This window comes from Peromyscus californicus, unplaced genomic scaffold (genome assembly GCF_007827085.1).
Source record: "Peromyscus californicus insignis strain IS unplaced genomic scaffold, ASM782708v3 Scaffold_18__1_contigs__length_77618521, whole genome shotgun sequence".
NCBI classification, from domain to species: Eukaryota; Metazoa; Chordata; class Mammalia; order Rodentia; family Cricetidae; genus Peromyscus; species Peromyscus californicus.
Genome location: NW_026294480.1, coordinates 49,569,716 through 49,595,483, shown reverse-complemented (window position 1 = coordinate 49,595,483; position 25,768 = coordinate 49,569,716). Strand labels below are relative to the sequence as shown.

Below are 25,768 nucleotides of genomic sequence, written 5' to 3'. Positions count from 1 at the left end.
AATGTGTAGTAAATATTTCTGTCTCTTAATCTCTGTTTAGTTTTCCTTTCTCTAGTTGACTACTGTCAACAACTTTATTGACTGATGTTTTGAAAGCTCTTTGTTTATTGTGTGTATGTATGTATGTATGTATGTGCGGAGGTGCTTGTGTGCCATGGCACATGTGTGGCGTTCAAAGGATACTTTGTAGGAGTTCATTCTCTTTCCATTATGTGGGTTCTGGGGATCGAACCTGGGTCATCAGGCTCTGCAGCAAGCATCTTTTTTATTTATTTATTTTTTTATTTTTTTTTATATATACACAAGTGCTCTATCTGTGTGTGTGTGCCTGCACACCAGAAGAAGGCATCTGATCTCACTACAGATGGTTGTGAGCCACCATGTGGTTGCTGGGAATTGAACTCAGGACCTCTGGAAGAGCAGACTGTGCTCTTAACCTCTGAGCCATCTCTCCAGCCCTGCAGCAAGCATCTTTATCTCCTGAGCCATCTTATTGGTCCCTGATTTTTTTTTTAAAGATAATTTATAAGCAAAAAGGTTTCTAGTTCTCATGGTGACTTAACACATTTTTAGAAATGAACATATCCTTCATTTTAAATGATATTCTTGAGGAAAAAGAATCATCTGCCTGTCTGGTTGGTGATATTGCCTAACACTGTAAATATATTCATTTAATACTCAGCAATTCTTGATGACTAGTATTTTTTTCTTTCTTTCTTTTTTTTAAATCACTACTTTCACAGGAGACCTGGTTTTTTTCCTTTAGATTTTTTTTTCACAATACATTTTGATATTTTCCCCTTCTTCCAGCTCCTCCCAGATCCTCTCCACCTCACCCAACTTCATGTGTTTTCTTCCTTCCTTCCTTCCTTCCTTCCTTCCTTCCTTCCTTCCTTCCTTCCTTCCTTCCTTCCTTCCTTCTTCCCTCCCTCCCTCCCTCCCTCCCTCCCTCCCTCCCTCCCCCTCCCCCCCCCCTCTTCCTCTTCCTTTTTTAGTTTTTCAAGACAGGGTTTCTCTGTGTAGTTTTGGTGCCTGTCCTGGATCTTGCTCTGTAGACCAGGCTGGCCTCGAACTCACAGAGATCCGCCTGGCTCTGCCTCCTGAGTGCTCTGATTAAAGGTGTGCGCCACCAACGCCCAGCTCGTTCTCTTAAAGAAACATTAAAAAAAGGGGGGGGGGGACCAAACAAACAAAAAAACACAATAAGACAAGAAACTAGCAAAAACAAAACCCTCCTGGCCCTGGGGTCTGCCCTGGGGTGTAGTTGATATACCTAGTGACACTTCAGAAGACCTATTATTTAGTTTGTTGCATTCCTGTGATGCATTCTCTCCCTTCTAGTCTGCAGATTATAAAAGTAAGAGGAATTACTGCAAGCAGTTGAAGAGCAAATTGTCGCACATCAAGAGGATGGTTGGGGACTATGACAGACGGAAAACTTAGGCAGCTGCCCCGCTGCTGGAGAAGTGAGGCACATCTGTCTGCCTGATGTCGCTGCAATTCTCTCCAGAGGCAAAGTGACTTTGGACTCTAGTCTGGGAAGTTAAACTTTGTGATCATTACAAAGTTTCCATAGCTTTAATTCCGTGAGTTTCACATCATCAGTATTGAAACATTGTATAAATGGCTTTTATAATCCACTGGGCTGAACACTCCAATTGAGAATTTTACACTTTCAACGTGGATTCCTGTATTAAGAATGACATATTGTTTGAGGTTTTAAACTTAAAGACAGGTGCTGGTGTGGACCGTGTTGTGAACTTTCACATGCCAGACAATGATGTCTTAATACCCAGGTGTGTTCCTCCAGGTAGAGGCCAACTTATTAATCATCTCAACAGCCCTTCAGGTGACTGTTATTTATAATCCCTTTTCAGGTAAGGAAATTGGGTCCCTGCCATGATATCTCTACAGTGAAACTGCTTGCTTCCCAAAGGCAGTTCTGGCTAAGTCTGTTTATTACTCTGAAAATAGTAGCATTCCCACCTTTTGTATTCCATTACTGTGCACAGTACATTCTATTGACCACCTTCCCTGCTGTGTACAATACATTCTATTGATCACCTTCCCTGCTGTGTACAATACCTTCTAAAGACCATCTTCCCTACTGTGCACAGTACATTCTATCGGCCACCTTCCCTACTGATTTTCTTCTTATATTGACTTTAACATAAATGATTAGGATTATTTTGGGTTCACATCATTTTTCCTGATCCTTAAGATCATGTAAAATTAACAAATGTGTAAAGTTTAAAAATTGTAAATATATATTTACTTTTGAAAGATCATTTTAAATCCAGGGTTAGAGTTTTGTGTATTTTTTACAGTGCTCTTAATCTTTGATAGTTTACATGCTTTTTTTTTTTTTTTTTTTTATCTTTTCACTGTATCAGAGTATCCAGTTACATTTTTAATGATGACTTGAATTGTACTTCACCGGAATGTTCAAGTTCTGTACATATTTTGGAAGGTATTAAACCTGGCATTCTCTTTCTAAAATGTGCTTGTTTGACGTCTTTAGTGCTGTTATACTCAGCTGTGACAAACTACACTCAAGAGGTTCAGTTTTGGGCACTACCTTGGGTTCTGTGCAGCTTGGTGATTCCTAGTCCGTGGGGAGTGAAAAAGCTAATCTGTCTGGAAATGGAATAATGCTCATAGAACAGCAGTGTCTGTAAATCTCATGATGTTCTTTAAAAATTAAAATTCTTGGTAATAGCATAAAATTAGTTGGTCATACTGTATACACCAAATTGATTGTGTACATCCAGCCCAGTTTGGTCTGGTTTTTTTTCTGAAAATGTTTTATATACCTTCTAGGCCTCGAAGTACATGTTTTTGTGTATACAATTTTGAATTATTTTCCGAAGATAAACTTTTAAATAATGTTTTTGTGCAACCCTGGTTCATTTTTTTTTTTCAAATTGAAGGAAAATTTTACTTTTTATGTGCTAAACGTAATACAAGAAGTATTTTCGTAGCTTTGGGATTGACCCTGAGTGAAAGGGCTTCAGGAGTACCTTCCCTGGCTCTTATGGTAACTAACTCTTTGTTCTTGGAAATCACTGTACTTTTGTGTGGTTTTGTTTGGGACAGGGTTTCAGGAGGTAGCTCAAGCTAGCCTTCAACTAACGGGTAGTTCAGGTCGGCTTCAAGTTTTCAATCCTTCTGCTTCCGCCTCCCAGGTGGTGGGATTACAGGCTCTTGTCCATGCCTGGCTCATACTTAGGTTATGAGTCTAACCTGCTGGTGTCCTCAAAAAGCAAACCTGTTTTGTTGAATGAAGAAAATTAAGCGGGAGGAATTCTAAAACTGTGCCATACAATTGTATGTTGGAATAAAAAAAATGATTCTTTTCCAGTGTGGTGCTACACTGTAGGCTTAAAGCCACTTCCGGAATATGTCTGTTGGTGCTGCTGTTACTTAGCGGGATCCAACCTAGAGAATCCACGTGGGCAGTGTCCTAACAAATAATGGGGTTAGGTTGAACTTCAGAGGTCTCTTGTCTATGCTGACCCATGCTTCTCATAAACTTTTTGCTGATAAACTGTTCTGGGGATAGTTTGTGAAAGCATAACCCTTCTTATAAAAGTTCCCTGCATAAAGTGATGCCTTATGTGTGTGATTTTTTTTTAAATTAAAAGTGTGTAGAATCAATGTTTTCCATTTGAAAAGCTGAAAAATTAGTACAAACATACATGAACACACCCCTCAGAAAGAAGAGGTGATAGTGTTTTGTTGTTCGTTTGTTTGTTTCTGAGACAGGGTTTCTCTCTGTAACAGCCCTGGCTGTTCTGGAACTCACAGAGATCCACCTGCCTCTGCCTCCCAAGTGCTGGGATTAAAGGAGTGCACTACCACTGGCTATTGATAATGTTTTGTTGTATATGCTTTATATTTTTGAAATAAAGTCTAGTATTTACAGTAAATACTAGTCCAGTATTTGCAGTTAAAATTGTATATACAGGGGGCTGGAGAGATGGCTCAGTGGTTAAGACTACCACCTGCTTGTCCTGAGGACCCACATAACAGTTCACAACCGTCTGTAACTCCAGTTCCAGGGGACCCGACACCCATGGCAAAACACCAATGCACATAAAGTTAAATAAAAAAATTTTAAAATTGTATATACAGACATACATGATATCTCATTTAATTCTCATAACAGTCTTCGGCATGTAACTTCCTTATTATTTTATGGATAAGGAAATTAATAATTTTTTTTTCTTTTTTTGGTTTTTCGAGACAGGGTTTCTCTGTAGCTTTGGAGCCTGTTCTGGACTAACTCTGTAGACCAGGCTGGCCTCGAACTCACAGAGATCCGCCTGGCTCTGCCTCCCAAGTGCTGGGATTAAAGGCGTGTGCCACCACCACCCAGCTGGAAATTAATAATTTGATACATTAACTATCTGAGTCTCATACTAGTGAGTTTAGAACTGAAGTTGGAAGCTTGATCCTTTGGATTAGTAAATTCTATCTCTTCTTCCATCCTAGATTGACTGCTAAGTGATGTATTGTGTAATGTAGGGCTGCTTTCTCCGGGGTAAATGAAGAACCGTATTTTAGTTTTGAATGCATTTGAAGTACTTTAACATGAAATGCCTCATCTGGAACCTGCAGAATCTGTGAGGACCTGAACGGGTCAAGAATGGTCAGGACAGAAGCCTGCTTTCATCGTGGATTGTGGGACTCTGGCTTCACGGACGGACGCTTCAGCTTCAAGACAGAAGTTTCTTTTGTCTGAACTTCTTCAAAGTTTTATCTGGGGAAACCAGAATTAGAATTTGTGCTTGATCTCCTGGCTGGTTCTACTGCCCTATCATCGCCTATCTGAAAGGATAAATAACTAGGCAGAGTTTATTTATTTATTGAGAGATGAGGTTTCACGTTGTACCTCAGGCTGGCCTTGAACTTGTGATCCTCCTTTCTAAGCCTCCCAAGTGGCAGGATTATGGGTGTGTGCTCCCGTACTCGGCTGTCCTCAAGTGTTTTATGTTAGCATTTCTCATAGTGGGGAGAAATGAGCAAATGTAAATTTGTGGTTTTTTGGAAGTCCTGTGCTAGAGAATTGTCATAATGATTCTTTGGAGTGAAGGAAAAGTAATTAATATATAACCCAGATGTTTTTAAGTGCTGTGACAAGATATGGAAGGGTGAACCCCCTAGTTCCATCTGTTGCCACGAGACTTGTATATCTTGTCTCATTCTTTTTTTTTTTTTTTTGGTTTTTTGAGACACAGTTTTTCTGTGTAGTTTTGGTGCCTGTCCCGGATCTCGCTCTGTAGACAAGGCTGGCCTTGAACTCACAGAGTCCACCTGGTTCTGCCTCACAAGTGCCAGGATTAAAGGCATGTACCACCACTGCCCGGCTTGTCTCATTCTTGATGTGCACTGTCCAGCAAATTGCTTAACTCTCCGATACCTCAGGCTTTTGGTATCTCTAAAAGATATCTGAGAGCCAAGCATGGTTAGGTACTCCTATAATTCTGTCACTTGCTCAGGCAGGAGGATTACTCTGAGTTTGAGGCCAGCCTGAATTACATGATGAAACTCTCAAAATGGGGTGAGGTGAGGGCTCCTGGAGCAATGGCTCAGCAGTTATGAGCTCTTCCTCATCTTCCAGATGACCTAAGTTTTATTCTCAGCACCCTCAAAGAGAGGCTCATAACTGCCTGTAACTAACTCTTCTGGCCTCTGCTGGCACGTCCTTCCCTGTGTGCATAAACCGACACACAGACACATATACACATAATTAACAAAAAATTTTAAATGGTGTTCATGGGTTAGAGATACCACACAGAGCTAGAATGCTTGCCTAGCACATACATGGTTCACTGTCCTGTCTGCAGAAATGCAAAGAGACTTGTAATCTTATGGAAGTAATGTGTGATTTAGAACTGACCTTGTCAAAAGTGAAATAATAAATATATCCAGGTAACCCTGTCTTCCAAAGTTAGAAAGTTTTACAACAGCAAATTGTATTACTGGGGCTGGAGACACGGCTCAGTGGTTGAGAGCACTGGCTGCTCTTCCAGAGGACCTGGGTTCAATTCCCAGCATTCACATGGCAGCTCACAACTGTCTAATTCCAGTTCCAGAGGCTCTGATACCCTCACACTGACATTCATGCAGGCAAAACACCAATGCACATAAAATAAAAAAAAATGAATTTTAAAAATTGTATATGTGTAGGGGCCAATGAGATGTTACAGAAGATAAAGACAGAGGATTATGAACCTTTATTAGCAGAACTTTTATGTGACTTGCAAACTGCAGTGCTTTGTGTGTGTGTTGGTGTGTGTGTATGTGTGGTGCTGGGGATGAAACCCAGGTCATACATGTCTACACCCTAGCCATAAAAGTTTAAAGTGAATTTTTTTTTCTATAATCATTTAATTTCTACTTAAAAGTGTTGGGATGGGGGCTGGAGAGATGGCTCAGTGGTCAAGAGCAGCACTGTCTATTCTTCCAGAGGTTCACATGGTGGCTCACAATGATCTATAATGGGATCTGATGCCCTCTTCTGGCATGCAGATGTACATGCAGCTAGAGCCCTCATACATAAATAAATAAATCTTTTTAATCTCAGCACCCAAGAAGGCAGAGGCTAGCTGATCTCTGTGAGTTTGAGGCCAGCCTGGTCTACAGAGCAAGTTCCAGGATAGCAAGGGCTATACAGAGAAACCCTGTCTGCAAACTGCCCCCCAACTCCCCATCCCCAATCCCCAAAAAAAGTTTTGGAAAGGTTCACGTCTCACAGTCTTTGAAGTTAAAACACTTTATTTCAGTTACATTCCACTAGCCGAGCTGCTCACAGATTTTCTAATTGCACTGTGTCCAGCTGTCCATGAGCAAACAACAGATTTTATATGTATTTTTTTTTTTTTGAGACAAGGATTTAGGATGTAGCCCCAGGCCAATCTTGAACTTGTAATCCTCCTGCCTCAGCCTGCCTCGTTCTGGCAAAATAGGTATGTTCCATAATATCCAGCTCTTGTTCAATTCTTTACCGTTGTTCTTAGTTTTACAGACTGAAAAAGTATTTTACTAGGTAAGATAATTTTATTGTTATTTTGTATATGATTGGAATATTAGTCATAATTAGACTAACATTACCATGAATTTGTGTACATTGTTTTGCTTTAGTACCTTTGTGTGTGTGTGACAGGGTTTCTCTGTGTAATAATAGCCTTGGCTTTCCTGAACTCACCTTGTAGACCAGGCTGGCCTCGAACTCACAGAGATCCACCTGCCTCTGCCTCCTGAGTGCTGGGATTAAAGGCGTGTAGCACCGCCTGGCTGCTTTTAGTACCTTTGTTAATGTAGTTTTAGTGCAGTACCCCCCACCCCACTTCCAGGAGTTCCCGCAGACTATGTTTGGCCACCTGTCTCAGTTTGCCGAAGAGATAAGCAATGATGAACGAATGGCAGAGGAAGATTTTAATTTTAATTTTATTTTTTATTTTTGGTTTTTCGAGACAGGGTTTCTCTGTGTAGTTTTGGTGCCTGTCCTGGATCTCGCGCTGTAGACCAGGCTGGCCTTGAACTCACAGAGATCTGCCTGGCTCTGCCTCCCGAGTGCTGGGATTAAAGGCGTGAGTACGCCACCAACGCCCGGCTGAAAGATTTTTATTAAGGTGGCCATGATGAGAAAAACAAATAAAGGGGTTTGCTGATACCAAGTCTGGCTTCAAGGGACTAAGAGGAACTTAGAGATTTTATAGAAAAGAGGAATGGGAGAGGCTTGTGGTTTGCATGGGTGACAGAGCACGTGATCTGGTTTAGGGCAAGGGTCTGATTGCTTATGCCAGCTCAGTTCTGGTTCTGCAAAGGTTTCTGGAGAACTTGTTATTGATGTCATCACTCTGGGGCAGTCTGTTTACCATGAGGCGATTACTCTAGTGCCAGCATGCAGCCTTACACCATAGGTAATTGCTCTCATTTGGGAAGTGATCTGTCCTGCTAGCTTGCTCTTGCTTGGGAGGAGTTTTGGTTCCTTTCGAAGATGTTTACCGATCAGTCTTATCATTCCTGGAATCCAAGAGAACTGCAGAAGGGAGTGAGTTGGAAGGAAAAATGTTAAAAAATGAAAGAGAAAGAAGCCAGAGAGGGCATATGGTCAGTGACGGGTGCCTTTAATCTTCTTAGTTTAGTCTTAAAACACTTTTCTAAAATTAATACAGAGACAAAGTTAATTTAAACAGAGCTAAAGTTATGACTGGGAAGTCTGAATGTGTCCTAGTTTTCTTCACAAATATGCTTTTAATGTATTTGAAATTTATTGGGGGAAATAAAAAAAAAACCCCTCTATTTTTGCTTTAAGGCGCGGGCTCGGTGTGTGTGTGTGTGTGTGTGTGTGTGTGTGTGTGTGTGTGTGTGTGTGTGTGTGTGTGTGTGTGTGTGTGTGTGTGTGTGTTAGGGGACGGGGCTGGAGAGATGGCTCAGTGGTCAAAAGCACCTGTTGCCGAGCACTTCCAGAGGGTCCGGATTTGATTCCCACCATCCACCTGGCAGATAACAAACACCTGTAACTTCAGTTCCATGGGATCTGATGCCAGATTCTGTATCCCGTTCCAACTAGGCACGTACATAGTGAGTGCACAGACATGCATGCAGGCAAAACCGTCCATACACATAAAATTTAAAAACAGACTCCCTAAACCGATGTGTTACATATCCGGAACTCGTAGTTTTAGCTGTTTCGCCTGCAGAAATGCAGCCCACAGTAGAAATCTTTGAGTCATCACTAATTCGTTTTTTATCCACAAGTTCAGCCCCACGCTCACTCTGCCAGTACCTCAACCACACCATATGCCTCTGCCTCCGAGGCCGCACGCGGTTTCCCTTTTCCGTGGAGCTTTCCCCCCATCTGCTAGCATTGTTGAACGTTCCTGTTCTGGGTGATTCCCCAGCTGTCTTCTCTCTGGAAGACTCCCCTAGCCTTGTTCTCCCAGAGCCGGCCACCTGAAAGCACAGTAAGCTCGCGGACACCATCTCTCCCTAGCTCCCTTCTCCGTCAGCCTCTGCCCGCAGCCGCCGGAACCTTTGTTTGCGCGGTCCCAGCGCTCTGCGGAGGCATTTTGGCGGCGGTCTCTGGCTGACGTCACTTCCGGTGAGGGTGGTCTCCCCCAGGGCCCGTGAGTTCCCGGGTGGAGGCCTGCGCGGGCGGCACTGCGGCTTTGGAGGCTGCAGTGCGAGGCGGACAGGAGGGACCTGGAGAAGAGGACCGAGGTGTAATGCCGGGGCTGGCCTCGGGGGGGACCTGGGAGGCGGAGGGAGGGGCGTGCGCAGGGCGACGGGCAGCTTCCGCCTGCCGAGTCCGGTGCAGGCTGAGGAGCGTCCTCGCTGCACGGCCTCCACTTTGCCTCGGACCTCTGGCTGTGTGATCTGGAGCTTGTGTGCGGCACCAGAGCTGTCCAGTTCTGGAAGTCACGGACAGTAATCGCCCTTGTCAGTCATCCTCGTGCCGGGCAGGGTAAGGTGAGGCAGAGCCTCGCCAGTTGCCATGCGCGCTGCGGCTCTCGTGTTTGCTGATGGCATTCCCAGGTCTTTGGACAGCAAACACACCGTGGACTTCTAGCTTCTCGGGGGTGGGGTGGGGTGGGTGGATGGGTGTGATGACTGAGATTCCAGAAAATGGATTAGTGTATGTGCAGTTTGGGGAGTTTTTAACTCCTTCCCTGTCAGATTGCCCGTTATAAGAGTTTTAATTAAGATGCCCTTTTAAGAGCCACAGTTTGTACAATTTTTATCCAGTGGTTCTTATTTTTTCTGAACTTCAGAGAATAATAAAGAAGAGATAAATTATAAGAAATAATAAATAATATTATAACAATATATAAATATATAGAATAATATATATAATATAATACAAATAATAAAGAAAACTACAAAGTATTTTTGATGTGGTGGAACCATATTTTAAACGTTTAAAAGCAGTATTATACGAAGTGTGTGTGCACTTGCACATCCCACTTGTCCTGGGATGACCGGTGTACTCCACTATGCCCATCTCGAGCAGAGTTCTCATTTTTAGTGTTCACCTTAAGTGCAGAAAACATGGTATCGTAATGTTCAGTTTAGTCATTTTATTTACTACTTGAGTACATCCATCGGATGGATGGCACCAAGATAGTTACAGTATTGAAATAGCTCACGTTGTAAAATACTGTCACTTTTAGTTTTTGAAGATGCCAAGGCTTTACACTGGGATCGAGGGAGGCGACGTGGAAAGAAAAGATAGACGGGCATCTCCAGAAGCGGGATTGCTCTTTAATAGAGCAACAGAAGGGCCACAGTCTGTGGAAGTGGAGACTGCGCTGTGACGGCTGGGGCTTGAGGGTTTGGGCTTGAGAGGGGAAGGGCGTATGAGGGTGAGAGGCTCAGTGGATCATTTTCTGGCCTTAGATCTGCCCCTGAGGTTTCAGATAGGAACTGTCCGCGCTGGCAGTTTTTCTTGGGCTTGGGGGTCTGGGCAAGCATTTACCAGATTGAGATATTTTTACCCTTTACAGGCAAATTATCAGGTTTTCTGAGACAAATGCATCTCTTACAGAGATAATAAACTTCTAAATTCACTGGGAAATAAACAGAATTTAACTAATAATATTCGATTGTGGCAGGTTTCATAAAAAAGCCCCTTGGAAGTCTCCAACTCTCTGACTTGTCAGTTGGTTTTAAATTCCAGAAGTCCATGTCTATTCTTCAGTGAGCAATTTTTTGGTGTGTATGTTTTGTTTTGTTTTCTGAGACAGAGTCAGCTGTGTATGTCACACACTTCAACATAGAGTTGGCACACACCTCCAATCCCAGCACCTGGGAGGCAAGAGGCAGGCAGATTTCTGAGTTTGAGGACAGCCTGGTGTAGATATTTAGTTCCAGCCTAGCAGGGCTACATAGAGAGACCCTGTTTCAACCAAACAAAATAGAGACCCTCCTGCTTCTGCCTCCTGAATGTGGGCTATCTCACTCTGCTCAGTTCTGTAGATTTAAAAAACAAAGTTTCCAAGCCAAGTGCTCATACCTGTAACCTCAGCACTTGAGAGGCTAAAGGAGTTCCAGCCTAGTAGGGCTGCATAGTGAGTGAGATCTTGTCTTAAGCGTTCACCACATTACCACGACACCCCCTTCCCCATATGTATGTATATATTTCCTGTTTTTGGTGAATATGTGTGTTGTGTGTGTATGGTTTATCCGTGCGTACCCTAGAAATTGATGCCTAGTGTCTTTTTGTATTTTCCGCCTTTTTTGAGATAGGGTCTCTTCCTGAGCCTGGAGCATATTGATTGGAGGGCCTGGCTGGCCACCAAGTTCTCCTGCCTCCTCTCAATCCTGCCTCTATCCTCTAGGGCTGGGATTACAGATGTGTCTGTATGTGAGTGCTGGGGATAAGAACTCAGGTCTTCATGTCTGAAGGAACCTCCTCCCCCTTGAGACAGGGTCTCATGTATCCCAGGCTGGCCTTGAACTCACAGAGACCCACCTGCTTCTGTCTTCCAAGATCTGGAATAAAAAGAGTTCACCTGGGGCTGGAGAGATGGCTCAGAGGTTAAGAGCACTGACTGCTCTTCCAGAGGTCCTGAGTTCAATTCCCAGCACCCACATGGTGGCTCTCAACCATCTGTAATGAGATCTGGCTCCCTCTTCTGTATACATAATAAATAAATAAATATTTAAAAAAAAAAAAAAGAGTTCACCACTGCCTGACCCTAACCTTGAACTTTGACCCTGCTGTCTCCACTGAGTGCTGGGGTTACAAGCCTGTGCCGCCCTTCTCAAACTGAGGGTTTGTGCATACTTGGCGGCACTCTCAACTGAGCTACATCCCTAGCCCATTTTCCTCTTTCCTTTTCTATAGAGACAGTGCTATAAAAGGAGGATAAAAATATCAATTTTTCACCCTTCCTTTTTTGAGATAGTCTCATTTTGTAGCCGGACTGGCCTGGAGCTCACTCTGTAGACTGCACTGGTCTCAGACTTGCTGCTAACCTCCAGCCGGGATTATAGTTGTGAGTTATCCTCAGCAATTTTGTCTTTAATTATTAAAGAAGTAGATATAATGTGAATATATATAATAATTAAAGGGCAGAAAACTCCAGCTAATCTTAATTCTGTCATGCAGATGAAATCATTTGTAATACTTATTATGTAGACCAGGCTGACCTAAAAAAATCAGAGATCTCTGTGCCTCCTCCTGTGGAGTGCACTGCTGGGATTATAGGCATATACCACCATGCACAACTGTAATACTGAATGATCAAAAATTTCCTTTTATTTTCTTCCTTTAATAGTTAAGGTCAGCCGGGCGGTGGTGGCGCACGCCTTTAATCCCAGCACTCGGGAGGCAGAGCCAGGTGGATCTCTGTGAGTTCGAGGCCAGCCTGGACTACCAAGTGAGTTCCAGGAAAGGCGCAAAGCTACACAGAGAAACCCTGTCTCAAAAAACCAAAAAAAAAAAAAAAAAAACAGTTAAGGTCATATTCCATATGTAATCCCCCCGCCTCCCCCCGGGACAGGGTTTCTCTGTGTAATAGTCCTAGCTGTCCTGGAACTTGCTTTGTAGACAAGGCTGGCCTTGAACTCACAGAGATTCGCCTGCCTCTGCCTCCCATGTGCTGGGATTAAAGGTGTGCACCACCCCCGGCTGCCTGATAAATTTCTCTTTAAAAAATGTGATCATGAGAAAATTCAAGCTTACACAGAGGAGAGAAAGAACAATGAATTGCTTCGTATTGGTCACTCAGCTATAATAATTGTTGGTTGTGACTAATCTTATACTTATTTATCAGAATTCTTGTCCAGTGACGTCCATGAAACAATTTTTATTGTTTTACAAGCTTCAAAAATATGCTTATTTTTACTGGTGCCAGGTTTGAAATGTTCATATCTTTTATAGGAAATAGGAAAAAGTTTCATGAGAGTTTTGTGTTTTCACAGAAGAGTTAATGAATAAACTACAAGAATAAAATGTATTCTTTATTCTGATATTTTAAACTTGTCCTTAACTATCAAGAAATTAGATTCATTTTGTAATAACTGTCTTTAGAAAACTTGTGATCCAATGTTTTTTTACAGTGTTGGATAAATACATATCATTCTAAAGAACATGGATGAAGAGCCTGAAAGAACTAAGCGGTGGGAAGGAGGCTACGAGAGAACATGGTAAGTAGAGAGTCATTGTCCTATGTTGTAGACATTGTCTCTTTTTCTTAACTTCAGTTTTATTAAAGTGTTTTATATATGTTAAGATTCATGCACCTCAATGTGTAATTGAAGGAATTTTTGAAGACAGTTTACTCTTATGTATGGCTTTTGCCATAAACTACTTTTAGAACATTTTAATCATAGCAATTAGTTCCTTCATACACATTCCATTGCCACCACCTGTAGACAACTATGAATCTATGATTTGTAGATTCACCTTTCTTGCACATTCTATGTAAATTTCAAAGCTCATCCATGTAATTTTTTTTGTAATTGCTGGTATAGTATATAGTGTCCCATATACTGTTATACCACATTTTTGTTTATTTGTTCAGCATTTGATGGACATTTAGATCAGTTCCAATTTTTGGCTATTGTGGATTGTGCTGATGCAAACATACGTATACAAATCTTTGTACATTTTAATTTTTATTGGGTTAGTATGTTTAGCTTATCTTTTCAAACAAATAAATAATGCTTACAGGGAAATTCTTAAAGAAGATGAAACTGGATCACTTAAAGCTACGATAGAAGATATTCTCTTCAAAGCAAAGAGAAAAAGGTACGAATTGCTTCTATGAAAGAGTTACAAAAGGAAAATATATTCTTGAGGCCCTTCTGTCTGCTCTAGCCATCCTTAGCACTTCTTTTTAACTGTGTGTTAGAGAAGCTCATCCGTAATTGTCCGACTCGGGGTGAAGAACTAGCATCTAGCCCTGCCCCCCTTGGAAAGTGGTGTTCAGAGACTATCCGTGTGTATTCCAAAAGTTAATAGTTCACTAAAAAGTACAGATTAGTTATTTCATTGAGTTTTTGGAGGCATATGGTGTTCAAATAAAGTATTTTTTATAATTTTAACAGAGTATTTGAGCACCATGGACAAGTTCGACTTGGAATGGTATGTTTTGATCTTTTTCTTTGATTTGTGCAGGGATCAGAGAAATATTCTGACTTGACAGAATAGATGGTAAAACAACTACTTTTTAAAAGGATATATTTAAAATGTATGTATAGGATAGTTGAATATTAAATGATATCTTTGCTTCTTCTCAAAACGTACCTGGAGATTTATTCCCTTGTTTGTTTTTGGTAGATGCGCCACCTGTATGTGGTAGTAGATGGTTCGAGAACAATGGAGGATCAAGATCTAAAGCCCAATAGGTTGACTTGTACTTTAAAGGTATAGTAAAATCATTTAAATCTGCTAAATGTAGGGAAAGATTTTATATGTACATATGTATGTTTAAGAATGTAGGAAATGCCCGGTGGTGGTGGCGCACGCCTTTAATCCCAGCACTCGGGAGGCAGAGCCAGGTGGATCTCTGTGAGTTCAAGGCCAGCCTGGCCTATGGAGTGAGTTCCACGAAAGGTGCAAAGCTACACAGAGAAACCCTATCTCAAAAACCAAAAAAAAAAAAAAAAAAGAGAATGTAGGAAATTTTGTTTTGCCTTGTTTTTCCAACTAATAACAAATGTTAACTACGTAGAAATGCTGCCAGGTCATTTTTTTAAGTTTATTTTCATTTTATGTGCATTGGTGTTTTGCCTGCATGTATGTCTGTGTGAGTGTGTCAGATCCCCTGAAACTGAAGTTACAGACAGTTGTGAGCTGCCATGTGGGTGCTGGGAATTGAACCCAGGTCTTTTGGAAGAGCAGCTAGTGTTCTTGACCACTGAGCCAACTCTCCAGCCCAGAGTACGTGAGGGTAGATAGGGGTGCACAGTGAGAGTGAGTGAGTGAGTGAGGGTAGATAGGGGTGCACAGTGAGAGTGAGTGAGTGAGGGTAGACAGGTGTGCACAGTGAGAGTGAGTGAGTGAGGGTAGACAGGTGTGCACAGTGAGAGTGAGTGAGTGAGGGTAGACAGGTGTGCACAGTGAGAGTGAGTGAGTGAGGGTAGACAGGTGTGCACAGTGAGAGTGAGTGAGTGAGGGTAGACAGGTGTGCACAGTGAGAGTGAGTGAGTGAGAGTAGACAGGTGTGCACAGTGAGAGTGAGTGAGTGAGGGTAGACAGGTGTGCACAGTGAGAGTGAGTGAGTGAGGGTAGACAGGTGTGCACAGTGAGAGTGAGTGAGGGTAGACAGGTATGCACAGTGAGAGTGAGTGAGGGTAGATAGGTGTGTGTGCACAGTGAGAGTGAGTGAGTGAGGGTAGACAGGTGTGCACAGTGAGAGTGAGTGAGGGTAGACAGGTATGCACAGTGAGAGTGAGTGAGGGTAGACAGGTGTGCACAGTGAGAGTGAGTGAGTGAGAGTAGACAGGTGTGCACAGTGAGAGTGAGTGAGTGAGAGTAGACAGGTGTGCACAGTGAGAGTGAGTGAGGGTAGACAGGTGTGCACAGTGAGAGTGAGTGAGTGAGGGTAGACAGGTGCAGAGTGAGACACTGTCACTGATATCCTTGTCTCTTCTAAAAGTTGTGAGAAGTGCTGCTTAATAAATAGATTCTACAGAACACTGACATGTTTTTATTGTCGCTGCTTTGCCTGTATATAATACTTCCTTTTAATTTTTTTTCAACAGTTGTTGGAATACTTTGTAGAAGAATATTTTGATCAAAATCCTATCAGTCAGGTATGTAGATAAATGGTAGAATTCAGAACTAGATTCCCATTTTGTTGCCAAATACAATTTATTTTTAAAAAATGAGGCATATGTTCTGTGAAGTATTAAGAAACCAGATTATATACCTATTTTTGGTATACTTAATAGTGAAAGCAAAATAACTAAAAGTTGAACATGTACTGTGTTTTAATAATACATAGATCATAGCTTGATTTGTCGAAAACACCATTAGAAAACATTTCATGTATTTTCCTTTACAGTTACTAATTTATAGTTTTTTATGAAGAGGAAATACTTCGTTATATTAAAATAATTATGTTTTTGTTTTCATTTTGAGATTGGAATAATTGTAACTAAGAGTAAAAGAGCTGAAAAACTGACTGAACTCTCAGGTATGATAAAAGTATCTTTATAAGGCTCTTTGCTTACCTAACTCTGTGATCTTGCCCATCTGGCTCCCTGATAAGTAAAGTGAAATTTCTATTCATTGTACGTGAACAACTTACTGTCTCTCTACTGAATTCTTGGGACCTACTATTGTTTCAAATTGAGTTCTGAAGTGTTGGATGTATTGCATTGGAAGTAAACATATTTATTTAAATATACATTCTTATCCTGAAAATAATAATATAGCCTAATTGTTAACTATTCATAAAATTCACATAATTTTCAAACTAACAATGTCTGATTTAAAAAGCATAGAAATTGAATTGGGCTATTTATGAATAGATATAGAAATGGCTCAGAGCACTTGTTCTTGCAGAGGACCTGAGTTAGTTCTTAGCACTCACATGGACACTCAGAACTGTCTGTTACTCCAGGGGACCTGACACCCTTTTCTGACCACATACATGCAGGCAAAACTGTCATACACATAAGTAAATAAATAAAACATTTTAAAAAATTAATGGCAGTTTCTTTTGCCTTTATTATATATGCTGTTACAAATTTATATCACTATATTTTGTAAAATATACTGTCCCTTAAATTAGGTTCTCAGTCTTTTCTATTAGTACACATAAGGGAGATGACATGACATACTTTGTTCACTAATAGTTCTTACTCTAGCCATAAGGAATCAAATATACATTTGCCAAAAGTGTGCCAGGAAATCAGTTGACAATAATCCCCACTAAATCGTCTTAGGGAATGTTAGGGATGAGGCTTAATAAATAAGGCCCTGGTTTAATCACTAGTACCATAAGAAACAAAACCAGGGGCGAGAGAGATGGCTTAGTAGTTAAGAACACTGGCTGCTCTTCCAGAGGATCCAAGTTCAATTGCTAGCACCCACATCGGCCCATAATCATCTGTAACTCCAGTTCTATGTGATGTCATCTTCTGGTCTGTAGGGACACCAGGCACACACATGGTGCATCGACATGTGTGCAGCTAGAACAGCCATACACATAAAAAACAAAAACAAAACCCCCACAAATCAACTCAAAAGTAATTTCACTGCAAAAGGAAACTGGCATATGTTCAAAGGTGGGCTGATTTCTCATGTAGCTGTTTCTAGGGATCCTGGCTTTGTCTGACTTCATTCTCTTAAGAAAAATGATGTCTTTTAATAGCTCCAAGTTGGTATGGCCAGTGTAGTCCATAGCTTCAGCATCACTTCAGTAGGATTCCTGTTGGCCTTACTCAAGGTTTGTGTATCCAGCGGCTGTTGGAGCAGCCAGGGAGATGAATGTTATTTGGTTGGCTTAGATTACATGCTGTGCCATAGCAGAGTGGAGGAAGGCCAGCACCACAGACTAAGTAGGGTCATCTTGTGATTGAGAAAGGAGTGGCCCTCTAAGGAAGAGGATAAGCCAGCTCTCTTTGCTTCTTCCCTGTCCTCAAATTCAAAGCGGTTTTCTATAGATGCCAGAGAATTCATATGTTGAAAAGATGAAATATCCTTTAGAGACTCTCTTAAGCCTCTTGGACAGCTTCTCTCCTTACAGTCAGCCCATTGCTGTAAGCCACACTGAGACTGAGGTAGTCTGCATTTCCCCTGTGCCCACATCACAGTGGATTGTAAATACTTTGTGGGGGATGGTAGTGGGGAGAGTGACCAGAGAACCTGGAGGTCTAGGTTTGGGTGTCGGTGCTCCCACCATTAAGTAGGTCTGTGTCTTTCAACACGTCATTTCACTTACTGGATTGTTAGAAAATGAAAGTAGACAGTTTATGCTAGAAAAGACCAACACCATTACAAAATAAACCGGATGTTATGCAAACCTGTATTCCCAATACTCAGGAGACTGAAGCAGGAGAATTACAAGTTCAGGCCACCCTGGGTTAGTGAGTTTGAGGTTGTTCTGAGCTATGTAGTAAGATCAGTCTCAGGTCCTCAAAACCCAGCAAAACAAAACAGGAAAAGGTGGAAAAGCCTAGCAGTTACCTGTGAGTTGGTTATGACAGTGTCTTGGTGATAATCTGTCAACTGTTCTTTCAGTCCTCTCAGATGTTACAGAAAGTCATACATTGCTTATTTGTTGAGTCTTCCTTTTTTAGATCTTTGTGAATACTTGTTTTCTTCCCCCAAGAAAAATATTGAGTTAGGATATTTTTTATGAATATTTACCTCACTAATCCAAATTTATATCTCATTGCTTTTTTCTTTGCTCATCTACATAAAAATTAATCTTTCATGTCAATAATCTTTCTAGATAATTTTTACTGTTTTTTTTAAAAAAGATTTATTTATTTATTATGTATACAGTGTTCTCTCTACATGCATGCTTGCAGGCCAGAAGAGGGCACAAGATCTCATTACAGATGGTTGTGAGCCACCATGTGGTTGCTGGGAATTGAACTCAGAACCTCTGGAAGAACAGCCAGTGCTCTTAACTGCTGAGCCATCTCTCCAGCCCCTTGTTTTGTTTTTTGACACTATGTAGCCCAGGTTGGCCTAGAACCTGCAATCTTCCTGCTTCAGAGATGCTAAAATATGAAAATACTGATCTTACAAATGATAAGATGTAGAGATATTCAGAGTAAAAATTATTCACTCTAGGTTAATATTAATTGTAAAGTTATATTAATGGATACAGATGTACCTATATATAGCAAAATATATAATATATATATATACACATTTCAGTATGAAATGAGACTGTCTACAAACATTTCTGATAAAAATGCAAATTGATAAAAATAGAAATTGAAGGCATTCTGTCCTTTAAAATCATAAATTTGTACAGTTGTAAACAACATGCTTTTCTATATTTATATAGAGAGTTTTATTAAAAGTTATTTCATTTTTCTTTAGGAAACCCCAGGAAACACATAACATCTTTGAAGAAAGCTGTAGATATGACCTGTCATGGAGAACCATCTCTCTATAATTCCTTAAGCATGGCTATGCAAACCCTGAAGTTAGTATTTGAAAATATATTTATTTTATTTTTCATTATGTGACTGTGTGGGTGTATATGTGTGTATGTGTACATGAGCAGAGTGGGCCAGAAGAGAGTGTAGATCCCTTGGAACTAGAGTTACAGGCCTTTGTGAACTGCCCAGCATGGGTGCTGAGATTTGAACTCTGGGCCTCTGCAGGAACATCCGTGCTTGTAGCCACTGAGCCATCTCTCCAGGCCCCATTTCTTTCTTTGTTTCTTCCTTCCTTCCTTTCTTCCTCCTCTCCTTCCTCTTTCCCTTCTCCTTTCTTTCTTCTTCCCTTCCCTTTCTTCCTTTCTTAAGATGGCATTCCCCATGTTGCCCAGGCTGCCCTCCAGCTTGCTGTGTAGCTGAGGATGACCTAAACTCCTGATTTTCTGTCTCCACCTCCCCAGTGCTGAGATTACAGGCATGTACAACCATAACCAGTTTATATTATTACTTATAATTGTTTCAGAATTTTTTTCTATGAGTTGTATTGGGTCTTCATGAAGCCTGTTTTAACAAAAGTTAAGTGGAAAAATTCTAAAATGTCATGCATGGTTTTTATTTTGATGTTGGTTATTTTTAATTTATATTTTACCAGTTAAAGTATATCTGTAATGGATTTAGAAAAATACAACAAAATTCACAGCAGGGCACAAGAATTATGAAAAAAAATTGAGAATGAATTGAATGGCTAGGTGTGGCATTGCATGCTAGTAATCCCAGTACTCCAGAGGCTAAGGCAGGAAACTTATGAGTTTGTGCTATATAGTAAGACCCTGCTGAGAGAAAGATTTACATTTAGAATTTTTTTTTTCTTTTTTTCTTTTTGGTTTTTTGAGACAGGGTTTCTTTGTGTAGCCCTGAATGTCCTAGAACTAGCTCTGTAGACCAGGCTGGTCTCAGACTCACAGAGATCCGCCTGCCTCTACCTCCCAAGTGCTAGGATTAAAGGCGTGCGCCACCACTGCCTGTTGAAATTTAGAATTTAATACCAAATAATAATCGTGAATTGGCTGTAACTTTATTAACATTCATTACCTCACCTTGTAGCTTAAATGTATAAAGCATGTGTACTCTCCCTTTTGGATAAATTTTTAGCTAGTATAATTTGTTTGATCTGTTGGAATGTATCTTCACCTCTCTTTATAGACACATGCCTGGACATACAAGTAGAGAAGTACTTATCATCTTTAGTAGCCTTACAACCTGTGATCCGTCTAATATTTATGATCTTATCAAGGTAAGACCAAAACTGAAACTAGACTCTAAAGAAAATGCTGTAGTAAATTTATCACTAGTTTTCAGAACACTATTTTTCAAAGTTATTATTCATAAGTATTTTTCTTTTTCTTCTGAAATCTTTCATCTTTTTGGATCTCGTGAAGACCCTGAAGGCAGCTAAAATTAGAGTGTCTGTTATTGGATTATCTGCAGAGGTTCGAGTTTGCACTGTACTTGCTCGTGAAACTGGTGGTATATATCTACTATCTTCAATAATTATAATTACTGTGTAAGAAATAATTTATTAATTAAGTAGGATGTTTTACACCATTAAACTTAAACCATTTTATGTCTGTGGTCCAAAATATAGACCATTGATCTTTCAAAGCAACCACTTCAAATGCAAGGAATTTTCAGTAGGTCAATGTTTAGAGTTATAACTTTCAAAAAGTTAGTAACCTTACTATATGTAATACTTTGTAAAGACTGTGTAGCTTGGCTTTAATTTTCGTTACTATCATGCCTAGAGAATTTGATTGAGAGTTTACTTAAATTATTTTTTCAATGAAAATTTACTTAAAGTGGTTATGAGTTGTATAATTTCATAGGATGAAACTTCCATAGACTTACACAGACGCTCTTGTCTTTATAACTGCTGTGTTTTGCTTTTGCTTGTTAGGCACATACCATGTTATTTTAGATGAAGTCCATTACAAAGAGCTGCTGACCCATCATGTTAGCCCTCCCCCTGCCAGCTCCAGCTCCGAGTGCTCACTCATTCGAATGGGTACGTGTTTCTTTGGTGTTGGTTTGCATGTGTGCTTTTGTTCAAACTAGGCGTTCTGTTTTCATTTGTGCAAGTTATTGTTTTAACATTTAAGGGTTGTTTTTTTTTACTTAAGTCCTTTATAATAAAAAAAATGCATGTTGAAGCATGTTTATACAATGAAGAGAAATTTAAAGTTACCTATAGTCATGCCATATGCAAACATTTCTGGCCTTCTTGTTAAGCTAGGAAGATACAAAGGTATTTTATTTTATTTTATTTTTTTTTTTGGTAATACATTTTTTTTTTTTTAAAGATTTATTTATTTATTATATTCACAGAAGAGGGCGCCAGATCTCATTACAGATGGTTGTGAGCCACCATGTGGGTGCTGGGAATTGAACTCAGGACCTCTGGAAGAGCAGTCGGTGCTCTTAACCTCTGAACCATCTCTCCAGCAATACATATTTTTTTATTAAGAGATTTTCTATTCGTTTTACATATCAACCACAGATTCCCCTGTCCTCCCTCCTCCCTCCTCCCACCCCCCAGCCTTCCCCCCAATTCACCCCCCATTCCCACCTCCTCCAAGGCAAGGTCTCCCCAGCCCAGCCTGGTAGATTCAGCTGAGGCAGGTCCAAGCCCCTCCTCCCTGCACCAAGGCTGAGCAAAGTGTCTCAGCATAGGCACTAGGTTCTAAAAAGCCAGCTCATGCATTAAGGACAGGTCCCCGTCTCACTGCCTGGGGGCCCCCTAAACAGTTCAAGCTAAACAACTGTCTCACTTATCCAGAGGGCCTAGTCCAGTACCAAAGGTATTTTATTTAATGAAAAATACTTGTGGTAAGAAATTTCTTAAATAAGCTACAAAATCTTTATTATGTAATCAAAGTATATCATATAAACTACAAAAACAGAAAGTTGCAGTGAGTACACCAAATTACTCATTTTTTCCCCCCACAAGGAGTAGGAAATGATTAGTTATAAAGATGATCATTTAATGCCCCCCCCCCCCCCCCCCCCCCCCCCCCCCCCCGGGGCAGAGTTTCTCTATGTAGTCCTGGCTGTCCTGGAACTCACTATGTAGACCAGGCTGGCCGGGAACTCACTGAGATTATCTGCCTCTTCCTCTGAAGTGCTGGGTTTAAAGATGTGCGTCACTATGCTTGGCGTTTACAAGAGTGTCCTGCTTTTCTGCCTTTGTTCTGACCGTTTGTGATACTGGTAACTCTTTCTCCTGTGCTTTTGTTGTTGTTTTTGTGAACTGTGTTAGTATAACTTAACTGTGTGTTGGAAGAATGAGTTAATACAGATGACGAATTTAGAATAATTCTTTTTTTTCCTTACAAAATGCATTTTATTTTATTGTAGATTTACTTATTTATGTATATGGATACTTTATCTGCATGTACATCTGGACACCAGAAGATGGCACCAGACAGTTGTGAGCTGCCATGTGGGTGCTGGGAATGAACCCAGTTCCTCTGGAAGAGCAGCTAGTGCTCTTAACTGCTGAGCCATCTCTCCAGCCCCTAGAATAATCCTTGATGTAAATATTTAGTATATTTTTCAGTGACATGTTGGCCAGTCTTTTAAATTTAGTGATAGATTTTTAACTCTATTTGAAAGTTATTATTTAAACTTATAATTTATTTTGAATACTTTCTCTTCATCTCTTCATGCATCTGATGCTCCTACTGGCCTCAAATCCCAGGGTTCATGTACTCTTCCTGCCTTGGCCCCTAAGTAGCTGGGACCGCTGGCATGTCATACTGCACTGCCTTTGCAGGGACCCCCCGCCCCCCAGTCAGGGTTTCTCTGTGTAGCCCTGACTGTCCTGGATCTCGCTCTGTAGACCAGGCTAGCCTGAAACTCACAGAGATCCGCCTGGATCTGCCTCCCGAGTGCTGGGATCAAAGGCGTGCACCACCACCGCCCGGCACCTTTGCTTTTATTTGTTCATATATTTAATTATTTTGTGATGCTGGAGATCAAACCCCAGGCCTTGTACATACTAAACACATGCCATACACTGAATTTCCCTTAATCTGTTTCTTTTTTTTATTTGTAGATTCATTTTTCAGCTTTATGTAATGATCTCTGTCTTGTTCTCATTCTTCTGGTTTCTGCTTTTCCTGAACATGTATTCATATTTTTAAATCGTATATGGAAAATAAATTAAATGAAAAGTTTGTGCATTTCAAAAAATTAGTAATTTTTTTGAGAATTTCGTACATACATAAAAAAATACAATATATTTTGATCATTTTTATGTCCTGTTTCGTCCTCTAATTCCTTCTATATCTATTCCTCCAGATTTCAAAAATTTAAACAGAAATTTGTGCTTAGATAAAGAGAAACTATATCATGTAATATATGTTTAGTTGTATTAGAAGCTGTATAAAATGTGTGAACTTTTTTTTTTAGATGTAATATTACTAAATTAAAATGTAGATGTAAAATTTGGAATGTGAGGTCATATGTGTAGCTAGATCATTTCCCCTTTTCCTTATGTCTTGGAATTAGAGTTTCATCATATTATGATAGGCATATCTATACCTAAAGGGTAGGAAAGAGCTTTTATACAACTTTGTTGACTTTCTGATAGGACTATTTTTAGATTCATAGTCCTAAAATTGTGTTCTTTGCTTACAAAAAAAATAAAAGTAATGCTTTACTTTTTTTTAATTTATAAAGGTTTCCCTCAGCACACCATTGCTTCTTTGTCTGATCAGGATGCAAAACCATCCTTCAGCATGGCGTAAGTAAAGAACAATTGTCAGTGATGTTTTAACATTTAAAATTCATTCCTCTTAAGTTTTAACTTAAATAGGTCTTAAAATATAATGATTTTCATAGCCATAAAAAGAAATGACCCTCTTTGTATATGTCTATTCTGTGATAGTCAGGATATATTGCTAAATAAAATGGTAAGGTAGAATGTATAATATATTTCCAGTCATCTAAATTAAAGGTGGGGGAGGCATGACAGCTCACACCTGTAATTCCAGGACTCAGGAGACTTGAGACAAGGTGATAGTTTTGAGTTTGGGTCACTCTGGGCCAAAAAAAAAGTTAACCTTGGTGCTTGGGTAACTTGAGGAGGCCCTTCTCAGAATAAAAAGGGAAGGAGGGCTGGAGAGATGGCTCAGAGGTTGAGAGCACTGACTGCTCTTCCAGAGGTCCTGAGTTCAAGTCCTAGCAACCACATGGCAGCTCACAGCCATCTGTAATGAGATCTGATGCCCTCTTCTGGCGTCCAGGCAGACAGAACACTATATACACAATCAATAAATCTTTAAAAAAAAAAAAAAAAAAGTTTACTAAAAAGGAAAGGAGAGCTGGGACAGAGCCAGGTGGAAAAAGCTGCACACAAGACGTTTGGTAGAGCATAGTAATGGGGCCAGATTAGGTCAGTGGCTGATCTAGACCAGACCAGTGATACTTCAGACAAATTTTGAGTAGATCAGTAAGTATCTGAGTTACTTTATTTATTTACTTATTTATTTTGGTTTTTCAAGACAGGGTTTCTCTGTGTACCTTTGGCGCCTTTCCTGGATCTCACTCTGTAGACCAGGCTGGCCTCAAACTCACAGAGATCCACCTGCCTCTGCCTCCCGAGTGCTGGGATTAAAGGCATGCACCACCACTGCCTGGCTGAGTTACTTTATTCTGAAACAAAGCTCTAAATATTTATGGAGAAAAAAGTTAGCACCCAGAACAACACAACTTACAGCATCTGACAGCATGCAGAAATGACTAGGCTGCCAGCGGTGCTGATGTACTTCGTTACATGCCGGCACTTGGGGATGAGATGGGAGGGTAATGGCAAATATGAGGCTGGCTTGGGTTATGTAGAGACACTGAGGAGAGATGGAGGCAGAGAAGGGGAAAAGGAGGGGGTGGGAAAGAGGGAAGAAATAGGTGTGGGGGGGAATTTCCCTAGAGAGAATAGGAGAGAACGAGAATAACAGAGAAAAAGTACAGAATGGAAGCAGCCAGAAAACACTAGAATTAGGAGATGACGATTAAAATAGCCAATGTAAATACACTTTATAAGTCTCTAAGTGAAGAGGAGCTTGAAAATGTGTAAAAAGACTCAAACTAGCCGGGCGGTGGTGGCGCACGCCTTTAATCCCAGCACTCGGGAGGCAGAGCCAGGTGGATCTCTGTGAGTTCGAGGCCAGCCTGGTCTCCAAAGCGAGTTCCAGGAAAGGCGCAAAGCTACACAGAGAAACCCTGTCTCAAAAAAAACCAAAAAAAAAAAAAAAAAAAAAAAAAGACTCAAACTAGAAATGGAGAGTGTAATACCTATGATGAAAGTGCACTGGAGGGCTGGAGAGATGGCTCAGCGGTTCCTGGTGCCTACACTGGGCAGCTCTAGGTCCAGGGCACTCCAACACCTCTGTCTCTGGGCACCTGTACTCATGTGCACATACCCACTCACAGATGCACACACACACACACACACACACACACACACACACACGGAATTAAAAATAAAGCTTAAAAAGAAAAAACACATTAGATGGGATTAACAGATTAGTCACTGCAAGAGAAAGAGAAAGTAATGAATTCAGAGACAGCAGGAGAAACTTCAAAATAAAAGGAAGACAGAAGGGACACCATTAGTGAGTGACGA

At 40.6% G+C, this 25,768-nt stretch overlaps 2 protein-coding genes across 4 annotated transcripts in view; both read left to right on the top strand.

Moving 5' to 3' along the window:
- Window positions 1–3,609, top strand: part of Ocln (occludin) — a 51,922-nt gene extending 48,313 nt beyond the window's left edge. For all 3 annotated transcript variants that reach the window (XM_052743351.1, XM_052743352.1, XM_052743353.1), the window contains exon 9: window positions 1,342–3,609. In XM_052743351.1, coding sequence (XP_052599311.1) covers window positions 1,342–1,443 — 102 coding nt within the window. In that variant the 3' untranslated portion in view covers window positions 1,444–3,609. The remainder of the gene's footprint in view (window positions 1–1,341) is intronic.
- A 5,488-nt stretch (window positions 3,610–9,097) lies between these two features.
- Window positions 9,098–23,887, top strand: Gtf2h2c (GTF2H2 family member C). Its single transcript, XM_052743349.1, has 12 exons — window positions 9,098–9,231; window positions 13,075–13,161; window positions 13,688–13,765; window positions 14,065–14,101; window positions 14,297–14,383; window positions 15,724–15,774; window positions 16,103–16,157; window positions 19,025–19,130; window positions 20,290–20,380; window positions 20,526–20,650; window positions 21,041–21,148; window positions 23,824–23,887. The coding sequence occupies exons 2-11, from the start codon at window positions 13,106–13,108 to the stop codon at window positions 21,063–21,065; spliced, it is 711 nt and encodes a 236-aa protein (XP_052599309.1). The 5' UTR covers window positions 9,098–9,231; window positions 13,075–13,105; the 3' UTR covers window positions 21,066–21,148; window positions 23,824–23,887.
- Window positions 23,888–25,768: the final 1,881 nt, after the last annotated feature.

What these genes read in the sequence shown, in the direction of transcription:
- Gtf2h2c (XM_052743349.1), top strand. Translation starts at nt 13,106, where the DNA reads ATGGATGAAGAGCCTGAAAGAACTAAGCGGTGGGAAGGAGGCTACGAG. An exon ending in ATGGCTATGCAAACCCTGAA is followed by an intron (nt 19,131 to 20,289) that starts GTTAGTATTTGA and finishes CTCTCTTTATAG; the next exon opens with ACACATGCCTGGACATACAA. An exon ending in TCAATAATTATAATTACTGT is followed by an intron (nt 20,651 to 21,040) that starts GTAAGAAATAAT and finishes TTTGCTTGTTAG; the next exon opens with GCACATACCATGTTATTTTA.